General features: G+C 34.4%; 1 protein-coding gene across 8 annotated transcripts in view; it reads right to left on the bottom strand.

Annotated features, from left to right (window-relative positions):
- Window positions 1-18,496, bottom strand: part of LOC145248141 (uncharacterized) — a 568,735-nt gene that overhangs the window by 84,922 nt on the left and 465,317 nt on the right. For all 8 annotated transcript variants that reach the window (XM_080109960.1, XM_080109956.1, XM_080109957.1 and 5 more), the window contains 5 exons: window positions 14,299-14,397; window positions 6,856-6,963; window positions 4,839-4,940; window positions 3,081-3,221; window positions 70-225 (listed from right to left, as the gene is read on the bottom strand). In XM_080109960.1, the coding sequence (XP_079966086.1) occupies window positions 70-225; window positions 3,081-3,221; window positions 4,839-4,940; window positions 6,856-6,963; window positions 14,299-14,397 (606 nt within the window). The remainder of the gene's footprint in view (window positions 1-69; window positions 226-3,080; window positions 3,222-4,838; window positions 4,941-6,855; window positions 6,964-14,298; window positions 14,398-18,496) is intronic.

Genomic DNA, 18,496 nt, shown 5'->3' on the forward strand with positions numbered 1-18,496 from the left:
ACGCTTAAAAAATACGCGATAAAACAAAACGAAGAAAAAAGCAGAAACGAAAACCCGTTTAATATTTACCTTTTCTCCTTTACCTGAACTTCCATGATGTCCATTCGACCCGGCATAAATTGATACACCTGGGGGACCGGGTAATCCGGGGTTGCCTTGATCTCCCTTGCGCCCCTTAAGTCCGTAACCAGGATGACCTTTGCGGCCTTGAACACCGGGCCGTCCCTGTTGGCGCAAAGAAAAACAGTGACTTATTTCGATATCGAAAGACATAGGTTAATGTCGTATCTGCAATGGCCTATCTCTCTCTCTCGTTTAAAATCGAAAACTCTCTTTGAGAAACAAGAAAAGAATGGTTGAAGAATTAATTTATTATGGTTTTCAAACGGTCGAAGTTTATATTCAAGCATTTATATATATGCATATATTTACGCATCAAGTCATTTTCAAGGCATGTATGGTTAAAATACGACAGATTTTTCTCTTTTTCTGATCTTTCTGCTGAATCTATCGATTTATCGAGCATTTCTCTTGGTCTCTGGTGTCAGACTGAAGTATATAGCCGAGTGATTCCGTATCGACAATTTTATCTCGAGTGTTTTCGAACCGTGATCGTCATCACGAATTGTTTAAGAGGCTTTTCCAGTAATTTCTATATATATAATTTAGAATATATATATATATTACAAATATGCAGCTTATTCAATACAAAAATCAGTTTTAGTAAGATTGTTTGATCAAGCAAAAAGTGAGTTTGGAAAGCCAGTTGAATATAAAAAAAGAGATAATCGAAAGAAAAAAAAAACAAGGTTAGCCTCTGGATATATATATATATATATATATATATATATATATATATATATATTAGAATTGTGTGTGAGGATACTTCTCAACCTATATACTCAACGAATTGTTAATCTATAGACGAAAAATTGGTATAAAGAATATTCAGACATGTGGAAAATTTTTAAATTAGTTTCATCCGAAAAAAAAAAGAAGCCTGCTAAAGGGTAAAACCAGAAAAATTGATACTTGGGCGTCATCGAATTTTTACCTTTTTACCAACTGTTTTACGAAGTTTGAAAACACTTTTGAAACATCGTGCTAAGCTGGTCTAATGGTTATCATACTTGAATCACTGTATTTAGGTTTTGATCTCGGCTCGAATATATATTTTTTAATTACAAGAAGTGAACTGCTTAATAAAAACACATGTCCCAGTTTCTTTCCGTTTTTTTACTTCATTTATTTTAAAGGAATTTAACGTTACGTTTAATACCGGACCACGCTGGGCACATTTTTTAGTGTATATATATATATATATATATATATATATATATATATATATATATATATATATATTGAATAAGTTAAAATGGATTGAAATAAATTTATTTTTTTCGAAAGTGCTCAATATATATGCGTAGAGATATTATAAGTTAATAATACCAACATAACAAAAACTATGCAGAATTATTCAAAGTTTCCCGATGTAAATCGTCTTGTCAGAGGTTCAGCATTTCTGAAACGTAAATTAATCTGTAGGTTACTTCCTAGTGTTTATGTAATTTCGGATATAACTATATAAATAGCTATCAAATCATTATCTTACCTATAGTAACCATGCGATCAAAATATTGCAGATATAAAATCAGCTCAATAGTATAGGCATTAGATCGACCAGAGCTATTGCAATAAAGCTGTGAGGTAAATAATTTTATGAGATATTCATTTATATTCGCTCCAAGAATGCAACACCTATCTTTGTTTTATCGTTACTTCCATGGCAAGTGCTCGTCTGAGCTTCAATCTCTGATCCCCCCTCGCCAATCTTTCACGATAAACACCCGTGTAACTGAAACAACTGTCAAAAATTTTTTCCACTCTTTATCCGTGTCAAAACCAAAAACGTAGATTCCATGAACAAAGCTTCTTTCTTAGAAGTGCACGCCTGTGGAACTCTCTTCCGTTTGCCCGTTTCCCACCTGACTACAACTTGGATGTCTTCAAGTCCAACATAGGCAGATTCCTGATGAACCGCCCCCTTAAGTAAGACACTTTATCAAATCTCCAATACTAACGATTACTACGATACTATCTCATTGATTACTGTACACGCAATAACCCTTATCCCCGAGTGGCTTCCGGGCCTTGATAAGTGGTGACTCCCATGTAAAAAAAACAAAACAAAAAACACACAACCAACAATTTTTTGTATGATTTTAAAAAACGATGGTACGCAAAATAGTCATTTATTTTGAATTCTTGGAGCGAATATAAATGAATATCTCAGTTATTCATCCCATATATATCCTTCGTCTTTAAGTACGATTTTTAGTAATATTACAGCACTGTGGTGATATTTCCTTTTGTTTATAATGCATTACAGTAATCTTTTCTTTATTTCTTCATTACCTTGGACTGCCAACATCCTGTGATTTTTGGATCATTAATTTTAAAATGCGTAATATTGAAATTGATTGCCTTAACGACATCAGCTTGATCATCAATTACTAATTTGTTGCTCAGCGAATCTCTTTTTTAATGCGTGTGAAAGTTGATAACGTACGTACGATCATGAAATGCTATAGTTGTACAGATTAATTTATATTTTTATCCGGTCATAATCTGATTATGATTGGCACAGCAACTTAATTGTGTTATGTACATCTAGATGAGCTTTCAGAACATACTCTGCACGCGTACAGACAGCACTAACAGGACGGTGGCGTGACTAAGTAGTTAACGACGCAGACTGAAAACCTGGGTTACCAGGTTCAAATCTAGTTCGTTCCACAGAAACACTTTCACCTAGCGACGTCCAAAACATCCGCATGGCCTCTCTTGTAAGAACCTGGTGTCTTTATCGAAAAAAAATCTAACTAGAAAGATATCGGAGAAACGAATGCTAACAATAATCATTTGAGTCATGCAAAATGAGCCACAACAAGAACAACAACAACAACAGTTCATTAATGATTAAATGATTCTTTTGGGATGTTTCTATTTAACTATATCGATTAAATCAATCATTTCTCACGCAGGAGAATTGCGGACTACATGTTTTAGAAACTACTTACTGGGAATCCTGGCATACCAATGTCTCCTTTAGATCCTCGGACTCCACGCGGCCCTGGTCGACCAACCATTCCTTTAGGTCCCATGGGTCCCATCTCACCCTTAGCACCAACGCATTCTCCGCATCCTTCAGTTGGACCCTCCTGCAAGAACAAAACAGCAATTGAAGTTATACTGACGTTTTGTCATCGTAGAAACTACACACACACACACACACACACACACACACACACACGCACACGCACACGCACACACCGTTAGGTCTAACACAATTTTATGTGGACCATCAGACACTTATATTCATGTGACAGTTTTTTTTTGTTTGTTTTCAAATCCATTTAAATTAAACCATGTTGCATGGCCAGGATTGTTTCTCTTTGATTATCTCTGGTGTTAAGTACGCCACTTGTAATCATTCATTTCTCCACTGTTGGCACCTGTGCCATAGGTTGGCTACCCCTGTTTTGAGATGAGTCGTATATGATTAGCACAAACAAGCATTGCTCAAAATATTAATTGTATGGGAAAAAAAATGAAGGAAAGTTTAGATATTTGCAAAAAAAAAAAAAAAAAAAAAAAAAGTGAAATATTTGTTTATTGGTCAAGGGAGCACTTCCAGTCCTTATAGGAGTGGAGCAGAGTTTTTTTTAGGGAATCACCAGAACTAGATCAATGTAAATAAAAACGAATCTTTACACTTGGTGCCATTTGAACAAAACTGATCAAAGGAAGGATTAGTTTACGGCATATCAACCCTTTTCGAGTTATTGAATGCCGAATTAGGTTATTTTGGTTGCAGTGTAGAGACAGATTGTTGGTTTTGCTTTTGGTCTTGCAGAACATGATTGAGTTTTGCAAAAGAAAGAATAAACACAATAGCATCACTCGAAGTCAGTATCTTCGGACAGCCTGATCTGGTAGCATCAGATTATCCTTCATGAGTATAAAATTGACATATTCTTGGTATTTAGTTCTCTCCTTCCGCAAGAACTGTGAAACCGGCTCGAAAGTGGGATTGAAACAGTCCGTTTTACAGAAAAGGAGTCCCTTGACTCTGCAAATGATACCTGTGCAGCCCCATCGGCGTTTAGTAATAAACTAATCCCTTATCAAAGAGAAAAGGCAAGCCTGGAAGAGTGGACCTCTTAAACTGCATAAAACGAGAACTACACCACAATCAACAGGGACTAGATCATTACAGGAATGGTCTAATCTATGCTGATTATGTGGCCCGAGGATAAAAATACCACTGACATATTCAGCCGGGCACTCATCTTTACGAAATCTAGAATAATTAATCAATTCTGAGAAAATTAAGATACCCCGAATAACGCAAAGTAAGAAAAATATACTTTCTCTTTAACATCGATGGTCAACAACAATTCTATAGTTGCAGTTTTTTTAACATTTGTAAAAGATTCAGAGAAGAAATTCCAAAAGATTCAAAAAGATTCAAGAAATCCAAAGAGATTCATAGAGATTCAAGACATTCTCAAATAGATTCATAGAGATTCAAGAAATTCTCAAAGAGATTCATAGAGATTCAAGACATTCTCAAATAGATTCATAGAGATTCAAGAAATTCTCAAAGAGATTCATAGAGATTCAAGAAATTAAAAGAGATTCAAGAAATTTGAAGATATCAAGAAATTCGAAGATATTCAAAGAGATTGAAGAGATTCAAAGGAATTCGAAGAGATTCAAAGGAAAGGTGGATTAAAAGCTGAATTAAATATTGTTTTCTGTCCGACGTTACTTACATACAGTAATCCGGATTGTCCAGGAGGTCCAGGCAAACCAGGTTTTCCATCTTGACCCGGGATACCCGGCACTCCATTCATTCCATTCAGACCACGATCTCCCTAATTAAGGATATAAATAAAATATTTAAAATATAATTCATTGACAGAAAAGAAAAAAAAAACAAATAAGGATTTATTATTTATTTTGTTTATTATTATTTAGTTTCACAATATAACTATTATTATTTTTTCATTATTATCCATATTATTTACTGCTACTATATTGCTATTGTTATATATATATATATATATATATATATATATATATATATATATATATATATATATATATATATATAAGTGAGAATGTGTGTGCCTGAAGACACTTCTCAAGCTATATACTCAACACATTCTTAATCTACAGACTTGAAATCTGATATATAGGGTATTCAGACATGTGGAAAACGTTTTAATCGGTTTTCATCCGGAAAAACACTGCTAAAACTGAAAAAGTAGAACGTTGGGGGTCATCGGATTTTTATCGGTTTGTTTCACAAATGCGCATGCGCGAATCGTTCACGTGACAAATTCGTTATGTTAAAAATAAATAAGTTTGAAAACACTCTTTAAAGATGGTGGCAAGGCGGCCGTAAAATTATGATTGCGTGATCATGAAATATTAGTGTTTGTATTAAATAATTGATAATAGTTATTTTTAAAAAAAATTAGTTATAAAGCCTCTTTAAGAAATTATAGTTAACCCCTCTTTAGGGAATGAAGAAAAATCAGTAAACTTCAGCGCAAAACGCAATATTCTGACTTCTGATCGTAAAATTGCATTCATCTGCTAAAGATCTAGCTAATTTGCATATGTTGTTAAACATTCATTTTAATTCTCTATTAGATTTTTCGGTTTCTTGTGGAATTATCAGCTTTAGTTAACTATTACGTGTAATTATATTCATGCAAATATTCTACATGATTTATACTTGCGTAATATTTGAGTAAAAAGGTTATAGTAAACACAAACCTCTTTCTATATATGTTTATGTATGCATATATTTATGTATGCACATTATATATATATATATATATATATATATATATTGAAATATTATAAATGTTTATTTTTGAAGTATTGTTAATTTCAATTTATACCGTTTTTCCTTTGATGGGTTGAGACTTATGATAAGAACTGAATCACCGTTAATTTCGAGTGAAGCTCAATGTATCTATTTTATAGGTGCAGAGCATGGTCGACATGTAACAACGTGGGGATGGAATTTCTTTCCCCCAAACGAACGCACCAGATTTATCATGGACAAAATTAACTTTTTGTTGGTAACATCTGGTGGAAATCACCGCTGACGAGTTGGTGAAAAATAAATTTTTATGAAAACATTAAATCATAATATTGCCATTTCATTAACGGAACTGCTGTAATGAAGAGATCCAAGATGAAATATACAAGAGTTATATAAAAGAAAAAATGTAAATCTTTGAATTTCAACAAAATTTTTACTATATATATATATATATATATATATATATATATATATATATATATATAAGTGATGGGACGATTTAAATGTTTTCCCGATTTCGATACACTTTCCGATTCCATACTAAATTCCCGATTCCGATTCTTTATATATCTCTAAATATTTAACTATAAAGTTGTTAGTTTTCCCGATTACTGTAAAATCGTATGTTAACTGTTCATATTTTTTTTTCAAATAAAAAAAAAAAACACTCTTGAGTGGAGGGGGGGGGCTATCTATAGATTTTCGTTTTATTGGTAATTTAAAATCAATAAACAGTGGAAATTTTTGTTTTAAGCAAAACCAAATAAAAAAAAAAAAGAGAATTAAAGGGATCGTTTTAGACACGGAAAATAGGCACATATTTTCCCGATTCCGATACCCTCAAAACTTCCAATTTTTCCGATTTCGATATATATATATATATATATATATATATATATATATATATATATATATATATATATATATATATATATATATCGTATACTCACCTTTTCACCTTTAATAGCCTGTACCCTTGATTCGCCACCGTGTCCGCTGGAATGGACAACCTCGCCTGGTGGTCCGGGAGGGCCTCTCAAACCAACACCAGGCTCACCCTGCATTTTAGAGAAAAAAAACAAAAAACAAAACAAACGTAATTAATAAACAAGTGGAATACCATTCAATCAAGCGTATGTTTTCGCAGACACCCGCCAGTCTCCTGATAACTCGCCAACACCCGATCGAGAAACAGTCTAAGCAGTGTAAACTTAAGCCAATAGCGTTTATTTATAAATATCGGATTTTCTAATTACGAATAGCAAAAATAACCTATATTCACTCTTCCCCCCTCCCTCTCTTTGCCTTAACATTAATGAAGTTCTATGATACCAAAGCAACACTAGTATAATTTAAAACACTAGACTTTTAAGCCCGTTCAAAAACGGGAAAAAGTTATAGCCGTTCACTTAGAATGAGCACTTTATGACAAATTTCTAGAGCAAATGTGGTGATTGACCCCTAATATTCCGTATTAATCTCTGACTGTGCATCAAACGGATACTATAATACTTACTTCGCTGCACCTCATCATAACAAAGGTCCATACAAAATTTTAGCTAAATTGACCCAGTAGTTTCGGAGAAAAAATGAGACAAACAAACAGAGAGACTAAGATAATTATAATATAGGAGATAGAAATACAGAAACAAAGTAAACTGGTTTCGAGAAGAAGCCACCAGAAGAAAGAACGAGGAGAAAAAATATGCTTAAAAAAGTGTAAAGCTTAAGATAGAACATTGGGAATTGCTAATGTCGCGCCTGGTTTAGTATAATTAGATTGGGACAGTTTTCAGGAGAGCGCGAGAATGTACAAGGTTATAGATAATGAATCTAATCACCACGATTGGAATAAGAGGCTGAATCATGAAAGTATATGGTTTGTATGAAGGCAAAGCGAGAAAATGTCAGCCGCAATGTGGAATTAAATCAATCTCTAATCAAGTCCTCTTCATAAGAAAGTTAGATACAGCCTTACTTTAATGTAACTCACACCTGAGAGTATCCTGTATCTCTAAAAAGCCAATATTCGCCCATGCATGGAATAGTGTTATCCTATTCGGGCTGGTGTATTTGTTACTGATCTATCGCTCCTAGATAGAGTTCAAAAAAAGAGTCGCCAGCCTGATAGGTCCCGCACATTCTGCCAAACTCCAACCTCTGTCCTATCGCCGAGATGCGGCATCCCTGTGCCTATTTTAAAAGTATTTTAATATTAACTGCGCGGACGAGCTTAAAGCACTAGTCCCCCCCCCCTGGACGTTAATACTTCCGACAAACCAGACGAGCAGTAAAATCCCACCCCCATATTCTAGAGATCCTTAGATGCCGTAAAGCCTTCTACTCAAAAAGCTTCTTCCCTCGAACTGCTAGACTTTGGAATTCCATCGCAGATCCCCGTTTCCCTGACTGTACTGACATGCAGAAGTTCAAGTGTAATGTGAACAGATATCTCGCTGCCCAACTTCCTTGCAAATCTGGTTCCAAATAGTATCTCCTCACGACTTAGTGACACTGTACCTTGTATGGGGTGGGGGGAAACAGTAAAAGAAAATTACCAGAAAGTTGCATACTTGATAGGAACAACTACCCACATATATTCGCTTACGAATAAAAGTGTCTTAGTCGACAAAAAATAAAATAAAGCACTGTCTTAAGACCGAAGAAGTTACCATACACTTTGATCGCAACTCAACTTTAAATCCTTTTAACGCACACAATACCTACTAGACACTATCCTCGGCTACTTTTCCTTACAAGTACACCCTGACCAAATATTCAAAATCAAATAGTATTCCCGACCCAAATAAGATCTCCTCACTATGGCTAACTCACATTAGCTTTTACGAGGAATGGCGCACCTTCTTCAAGTGATGTTACCTCAAGCTTGATACTCCATTAGACCAGATGAATTGTTGTTCTGGAATCTAGTAAGACCAAGACACCAAAAAGAACGATATACGATTACATTTTTAAATGGTCAATTGGGGAAATTTTGTTCTTAACTTCTTTATTATCTCAGTGTTTGAGAGGTAAAAAAGGGTAATTTAATGAATATTCGAATATCTATGTATCTCGTATAGAGATAAAGTGTTAGCCTTAAAAATGGGGCGCTTGCCTTCTGAGAACTTCCACTGAAGTAAAATTAAACAATATATATATATATATATATATATATATATATATATATATATATATATATATAACTACTTAATTTACTCACATAAAATTAATATACGAAAGTATAGATTTATGCGTAAACTTAAAGTATTTACTTCAAAGTGCCCAATACGTCGGTAGAGCTAGTTAATAATTTATAAAATATATATGGCGATTAAGCTACACTGAATATTCTGCGTTTCATCCACTCTAGGACTCCTCAGGCTTATGCGCATAAGCCTGAGGAGTCCTAGAGTGGATGAAACGCGTAATATTCAGTGTAGTTTAATCGCCATATATATATATTTTATAAATTACTATATATATATATATATATATATATATATATATATATATATATATATATATATATATCAGAATCTTAAGGTGAATAGGAACACAGATTAAAGAATCCTGTGGTATCGAGTCTTACAAAATATTTTTGGGAGGTAATATTATATAAGACAATTCCCGCCCAAAAGAGAAAAGCTCAATATACTTGATAGAGCAAATAGAATTTATAGTTCGTTTATTTAAATTTTATTCAGAAAAATATAATTTTTCAGAGCAGAAATTTATTGTTTGTATAAAGAATACAATTCAGAGGTTTTTTTTTCCTTAACCCATGGATTTCGATGTAGGCACATTTTATGTGCCGAATAGCAAAATTATTTCGAACTTTCGAATTCGATCTAATATTTGCTAATGACTTTTCCTCTGAGATGAGCCTACCGTCTTTTGGGTGGAGTAAGTTTATTGCTTACTGTCTGAGGCGCCGACAGGACTGTTCATGCAATTTTTGAGACTAGAGTGCTTCTTCTTAATGAACACTGGCTTAACTTTCCCGACCTTGTGTCACATCATCCTGCAGAGGGAAGTAAGTAAATACCATTCATTAGGTGTCGGGTTGCGCTTACAATAAGATTGCCAGTCGAAGTTTCAACTAAAACTGAGTTATTTCTGTATAAGACACTCGTTTTGCGCAGTGTTCATCCCCCCCCCCTCCCCAGGCCTTGCCTCACATTGCCTTTCGGATAGACTAAGTTCATGCTTAGGAGCAATGTCACGACTTTCCCCATCTGTTGACCTTGTGCCACATTTTGCACTGGGAGAAATGTCAGCGATTCGTGGCAGTTATGACCCTAGAATCATGACGTGTATTTCTCTAACATAGATTTTCTAATACATTTTTTGTTAACGATATCACTGTATTTGTCTTGATTATTACAGGCCTGGAAGGCTACAACGGGTACATTATGTATTTTCACCAGATGTACAAAAGATAAACAATAATTTCACATCGTAGAAGTTGTCACAAATGAATAAGGAAAGACAGTAGATAGGAAAAAGAAAAGACGGCAGAATATCAATTTCTACTGTTAGGTGAAATGTACTTTTATTTAATCGTTTCACATTTTGACCAACATGATTCTCTTGTAATCTGTGTACTGCGTTGGCGCATATTTTTCCATTTATATGCGCACCCAAATATACATAGATACATACATGCTATGATAGAGAAAGGGAAAGATTTTCTTTTTTAACTTTGAAGATATTTTTTTATTGAGGTGTTGTCTTGCGGATAAAGATACCTCCTTTTGCGAAATCTGGGATCACGCCAGATTTTGATAAACGCAACTTGACAACGGAATTGCCAGACAGAAATATCGGCCAAACTTGTGAGATTAGAACACGAACACACGCACGCACACACGCACACACACAAAAAGGAAAAAAAAAAAAATAAATAAATAAAAAAAACATAAATGTTTAAGTACGGTCCTTAGTTACACGAGGGCAAACTCAGACACAAGCTTGGTATTTAATGTTGGGAAATTCATTTTTTTTTTTCTCAAAAAAAAAAAAAAAAAAAAAAAAAAGGGGGGGGTGGAGGGAAAAAAATCTAGATTTTATTAAAAAACGATGATAGGGATTTTTATCCTTGGCCCCCAAAATCAACAGATTGGACCATTCCTGTAATGACCCGGCCTCTGTTGATTTTTGGGGTAGGAGTTCAGTTTTGTGCTATTCTAGGAGGTTCACCCTCGCAGGCTTTGCCTCTCTCTTTGAGAGGGAGTTAATTTATCGCTGATCGCCTGGGGTGCCCTTGCCAGAGAATGCCGATTTTGCAGGTCAGAGAGCCCTTCCTCGGGGGCGCTGACTTCTCAATTCCACTTTCCGACCCTGGTGTCAAAGTTCTTTTGGTGCTTATTAAGATATAATCGACAAATGGAGTTTTTAAGTATATCGTTTAAAGCAAAAACAATATTAATTGTCATGTCCAAAATAGTGATATATCCAAAAATTACGAAAATTCATCGAGTAGAGCAACTGCTATTGTGTTTTTTGTAAAAAAAAAAAAAAAAAAAAAAGTCTATCGCTATAGACAACAAAAATTGCAGCCATGACACATAATCTAAAATATTCCTTTTGGAGTTCTGTCCCCTGCTTTTAACTTTCTACTGCCTACATCATAACGTCTAAGAAAGATGCAATTTTACCAAATTTTCCATAAAAATTACTTTTAACTATAAATAGCTACTTATTCGATGATTTTTCGTAATTTTTGGATATATTACTATTTCCGACATAGCAATTAAATACGTATTATTGTTTTTGCTTAAAACGACATATTAAAAAAAAAAATCGACTTGTCGATTGTATCTTAGAATTCACTTTCTTTGCTTGTATGTTTGTTCCAAGACAAAGTGCAGATAAAACTGAGAGAAAATGAAAATAAAACGGGAGATTGCTAAATTACACAAAGCACAGATTGACCATGAGCATTTTTGTACAGGAAGGAGAAGTCTTACCGCAGAGGAAGGGGGCTGGCATCAGTCTTTTTCTCATTAGCAATCTTCCATTTTATTTTCTTTCGGTTTTATCTTTCTCCATATATCAGTTTCTTTCATAAAGCAACCCCTACCTCACCCCTCTCCCTCCACAAGTCAAGGCTGGCTACATTTTATGACCATCTATAAAAGTTGGTTGGTTGTTTTTGTTTTACGGCATATCAACACTTTTCGGGTTATTTAATGCCGAATCCAAAGATTTTGAAGAAAATTTTTTTAATAGAATATATTTGTTGTTTTCAAGTCGGTTTCTATTCAACCCATGGTTGGAGCCCTAACAGGTACTACCACTCTGGGTCAGAGTGGACCTGGGAGCAATGGTAATTAAAGGGTGGCTCCACACTCTCCAAAGCCCACAAGCTGGGGCCTCACCACTGGATATAGTTTAAGGGCATATCCAGGACCCCCATTGAGGGACTTTTACCCTCTGCAGGGGGGGGGGGCAGTCGGTGTATTCTAATGCCTCACCGACAGGGCCGATCTATAAAAATAATATATCAACCCATTTTGTGTCTGGTCAGAGGCTTTAATTTTTTCTTTCCTGGCCCTTCATGTGCCTCTCTCTCTTTCTCTCTCTCTACATATGAGTATGCATGTGTGTATGTATACGCATACATGTATGTATATATATTTGTATGTGTGCATATATAATGTATGTTTATGTTTGCACGTGTGTTAACTATTCTAGCAAAGTTATCCACCACCCGCGAACTTACCTCCTTCTTCTACCATCTCCCTCCCGCACCTTCCTTATTACACTGAAGAAAACAGAAGGTGCGGTCGAAAATATGTTCTTAAAAAAAACAACAACTGTTTTTCAAAAGACATTTTGTATTACTATGCGTCCATACATACGAAATAAATAGAGAAAATATATAACCATATACACTTTTCGTATTGATTTTTTATACTTACATATATACATCACAAGGAATACACGTGGATACAACACCCCCCCCACACATATATATATTCCAACCTGTCCCATCGCCGCAGTGTTACATCTCTGTTCCTGTCTTACATATATTTTAGTGAAATGTGTTCTGATGAGCTCGTTGCATTTGTGACCCCCTCGATGTACATATCTCTGACAAACCCGCTTAGCAACAAAATCTCACCCCTTTACTTTTGAGGTCCTTAAAGGCTAGAAAGCTTACTAATCTGATAGTTTATTCCCTCGAACAGCTTGACTTCGGAATTCCCTTCCTGCTACCTGCTTCCCTGACTGATATGCATAAGTTTAAATGTAATGTAAACCAATATCTTGTTAATCTTTCTAAGACATGGTCCCAAATAATAGTGGCGATATGCCTTGTTAGGGGTGAACATGAGTTAACACACACACACAGTGATAAGCTATGAAGCAGCGAAACATTACTGTATATGGATGACTATAAGGCTCCCTATCTTGGGTTGAGCATATTGGGAAGTGATATACAAACTGCCATTAGCATATTAAGCGACGCTCTTTTTGTAAACAAATTGAGCGGAGGCATTTGGATGATGTCAAAACATCGTTAATTCACTACCCACAAAGCAGCAGCCGTATAGCGCAATGGCCTTGCCTGTAATCGGTCGGGTTTCGATTCTGACTTGAGGCAGTTGCCTGTTTAGCCGCACTGATGAGCTGTAAAACAGCGAAACAATACTGTATGTGGATAACTATATATATATATATAAATAAAAATTACAATAAGTTTACCAAGGTAATCAAAATGGTAAACTTAAAATATATTATAAATATTAAAGAGTTAATATTTACAAGTAAAGTAATCTCAACCAGATGTAAAAGCTCAATAAAACCGAAAAGGAAACAGAGCTTATAATATGAACAAATGATTAATAAAACATGCTAAAAGACATCTTGAAAAAGAGTTAAAAACATATTTAATTTTAAAAAAGGAAGCACAAGATAAGTGGATAGTCCTAGGACTATCCACTTATCTTGTGCTTCCTTTTTTAAAATTAAATATGTTTTTAACTCTTTTTCAAGATGTCTTTTAACATGTTTTATTAATCATTTGTTCATATATATATATATATATATATATATATATATATATATATATATATATATATATATATATATATATATATATATATAACACCGGTTAAAAGGCTGGAGAGCATATCGGCCGAATTGTATGCGTAAATACTTTGAAACAAAGCAATCTAATATTTTTTATCTGAATTCTCTTTTTTTCGGTTGCAAATTTTGACTAGTAATATTTGCCTTACCATGTATCACAAATGGAAATAATTCAGTATATCTTCAAGCGAATGTAAGCAACAGCAGCAACTTACTTTAAGTATTAGTATTATTTGATGATCACTGTTAAAGTGCAAGAGTCGAGATTATTTCCAATGAAAGACGAAACTCACCTTTGCTCCTTTGGTGCCATCGACTCCATTGTATCCTTGTTCGCCCTTTTCTCCTTGGGCTCCAACCTCACCTGGATAACCATTTTCTCCACGATTGCCCTGGAGTAAAAAAAAGAGAAGCAGATATAAGTAAGTTAGATAAACAAAAAAATATACGAACATCTTTTATAGGATGCTGATAAAGTTTTAATAAGGCCCCGCTTATATTCTTTAAGAACTTAAAATACACACTTTAATATATCTTGGTTCTAAGATTAAATTATCTTCGAAAAATGTTTAACCGTAATTTGTAATTAACTGAAGATCCATCTCTCTAGCAGTTGTGTAGTCCTCTTCTCCTCTTAATGTACGTTAATTCAATCGATCTTTTCTAAATATTAATACGATAACGTTTGTGTTATTTTTTGTGTCACGCTTACATCTTTTTCCTTTCGAGCGACTGTCGTTTAATTGTTATGACCTTCCAATTTTGTAATAAATAATTTTACCAAGAATTCTTCATAAGTTTTGGTTCCAGTTTCGATTACAGCTGATGACACTCAAGGCATCTATTTATTATTTTTTTAAAATAAATAATTTTACCAACAATTCTTCATAAGTTTTGGTTTCGGTTTCGATTCAAGCTGATGCACCCAAGTCATATGTACATATATTTTTATTTTTTTGAAATCACAAGTTTATAATATATAAGAATCGATAGAAAATGAACTCTATAATAAAATATACGAAATCTTCAGGAATCAAAATATCATATTAAAGTGTATTTTACGACCGGGCTACACCGGGCGTCCCTGCTAGCTTAGATAAATACTTTTGAAGTTTTAGCAAAAGAGCTACAAACGACCCTGGTGTCTAACTCTGTCCCGTGGGGAGGCATAGTAAATAGGTACAATAATATCAAGGCATTTCCATTTACGGTGAGCATACACAGAATGCCAGCATCAATATATTACACATGAAAGAGTCCACTATGGAATTTCCACGGGCCCTGCTAGTGTTTCTTAATTTTTTTCATGATGGATCTACACGTATCTAGTGAAAGAAGAAATCCCTTTAGCGTCGGCACTTATTTAAGATACCCGTCTCTGTACAAACCGCAAACAGAAATAAATGGAAATTAAATGGCAATATAGATCCCTCTACAATAATAATAAAGAGTAACACTATTATTAAATAATAACAATAATAATAAAATGTCGTTGGGAATGTTTTTTTTTTCGAATTTCAATCATCCTGTAGAGGAATACCGAAGAACACTAGTTGCTAAGACACCGGTGTGTTACTTCCCTTGGCCGGTGAGACCCAGACAGCAGTAGGCGGAAGCATTCTTTCTCCACAGTGAGTTGGATCCCATAAAGAAGAATATAAGCCATTCTAGCCCCTAATCGTACCGTGTATTCTAGATACGATCCAGAAAAGCGAAAACTATCCCGGTAGACTTATTCCCTATGCTAAGCGCATTCCAGCGATGGCGGAATATCCTCGTCCAATTTAAGATAGAGATTCTACCCAGGTGATGAGTTAATAAGCATTTTTATTGCTGTGTCATTATAAAATCTTGTATGTCCTTTGCATTTGTCAGTGAATTTAATAAATGTGGATGTTTGTACACGGGACAGTCTAGTACATTATTTATACTTGTTAAGTAATTTTCTAGTTAAGGTTAATAAAATTAACTAAGAAACCTTAATACTTACAACAGTCTATACATCGCACTGTATACCAACGTTTTAGTGGATGCTCACAAATAGAGAATTCTGATACGATAAGCTTTTCTGCTAGTTCATATGTTGTGTAATGCGGATTGCTCTCAGTTAATGCCTTGATTTGGGTCGTCATCTGTAGAAGACGGTCTGCCCAAGCGTTCTTCATTTTTAAGACAAAAGTCACGTAAATTATCTCTAACCTCTATCAACCACTTCCATAGAGTTCCGTCAGCTAAAACATTTCCACTGTACATTTATTTTTTCTTATTGACAAGACACGTTTGTTTTTATGAAAATCAAAAAGCATAAAGTGCCTAATATATATAAGTAGTAGCATTCGTGCGTGTGTCAGTGTGCACAACTCTCCTACAGTCCACTGGATCGATCATGCCCCAAACTGGCACGATGATCCTCCCCACCTTCTGAGAACTTCAACTGCACGCCATATTTTAAGGTAAAGGTCAAAGATCATAGCCTATATTATATATATATATATATATATATATATATATATATATATATATATATATATATATATATATATATTCTCCAACAGCCCACACCACTGGATCGATAATGACCAAAACAGACATGGTGATGGTCTCGTACTTAGGGATGGTGCACACTATTTTAAAGGCCAAGGTCGAGACTTTGCTCGTGTGTTCTCAAGCATTCTTTTCTCAAAGAATAGTTTGGCAAATTCTGATGTGAACTACTAAAACCCGACACAAAACTTCCGGACAACCTGATAAAAATAAAGTGACTGGTTATTTTTAGTGACGCAAAAAATATATTTTAAAAGATATCACAATTTCTGAAGTCTCTGCTACAATCAAAGCGGAATAAATAGTAGTCGTAGCCCAATGGCTCACGCTAATGTCCAGTATATATATATATATATATATATATATATATATATATATATATATATATATATATATATATATATATAAATATATTTTAGTCATCGACATACAGACCTGTTTCGTTGTTTCACAACTCATCAGTGCCGCTAGACTAACACCTCTCCCAAGTCGAGGATCGAACCTAGAACCGTCGTGATGACAATCGGCAGTCCTACCCCCTGACTACGGAATCGGTGGCCGAAATTAAACTGTCCGAACGTCTATTTAAATAAACATCCGTCCGCTACTCGTAGAGGGCTCAAACGTTTGTTTGTAAACAAATCGCGAGCATATATATATATATATATATATATATATATATAAAGTAAGATGATTGATAATTTGTAATTAAAATTAAAAATCGATTTCATAAGGAAGAACAAACAAAATCAATAAATTGTACGATTATTTCGGAAACGATGTTTTTTTTTTTGTGATAGATATTGAGTCTTGGACAATAATTTTATCATATAGTTTTTGAAAACAAGGTCTCCATCATCAGCTAAAATATTGGGTGGTGGGTTTGTAACTAAAGAGACCAAAATAAACCTAGTATTTTTAAGTAAGGCAGATGTATCTTGCAATGGTTCGCCTTTTTAAAATTCGTACGTATCATCGTCAATGCATTCATTGGGATGGTAAAAGTAGTTTTAATGCATTGACGATGATACGATTCAAAAGCTGCAGATGTATTTATTTCACATTCGTATTGTTTTATTACTGATATGCTATGTCTTACGTGTGTTTCATTGAATGGTAGAAATTGACTAAATAAGTCTCCAGACACATATATACGTTCCGCATGAATCTATACGTTTCTCAAAGTTTGTCTGGTGGATTTCTACCACTCAATGAAACACATGTAAGATGCAACATAGTAGCAATGTCAATTTTTGTTCTACACGCTTGACACTTGATATATAAGGTATTCGGGCCTGTAGAACAAATTTGGTTTGATTTGGTAAAATAGCTGCTAAGGAGTCAAAATTGAAACTTAGCAGGCAATCGTAAAATACGCAAAATATGATATTTAATTCATGCCATATTATTATTAGAGCCAATCCTCTACATATTGGTACATTGTACTCGATATGGTAAAAAATTCCCCCCCCCAACAAACAGAAATATACTGAGACATATGAATGCGAGTATTATGTTTTTGTCTAAGCAGTTCACCTCTTGTAAGCAAAAAAAAAAAGAAAAAAAAGAGCTCGAAACCGAAACCTAAAGCCAGCGAGTCAAGTGCGATAACCATTCGATCAGCTTAATAGCCTTTAAAAGTGTTTGCAACCCTACTTATTCTTAACATAAGGAATCTCTCATATGAACGATTCATGCATGCGCATTCGTCAAACAGTTAACAAACATAAAATCCGATGAAACCCACGTACTAATTTTGACCTCTTCACCGGATGAAAACTTATTAAAAAGTGTTCCACGTGTCTGAATATCCGATATATCAAATTCTAAGTCTGCAGATCAAAAATTCATTGAGTATATGGATTGAGAACTGTCTTCTCGCACATTCTCATCTCATAGATATGTAGATTATAAAATATAAAACATAAGAGGAAAATGTAATGCGAT

The sequence above is a fragment of the Euprymna scolopes genome, chromosome 26 (genome assembly GCF_053919585.1).
Source record: "Euprymna scolopes isolate OS-2025 chromosome 26, ASM5391958v1, whole genome shotgun sequence".
NCBI classification, from domain to species: domain Eukaryota; kingdom Metazoa; phylum Mollusca; class Cephalopoda; order Sepiida; family Sepiolidae; genus Euprymna; species Euprymna scolopes.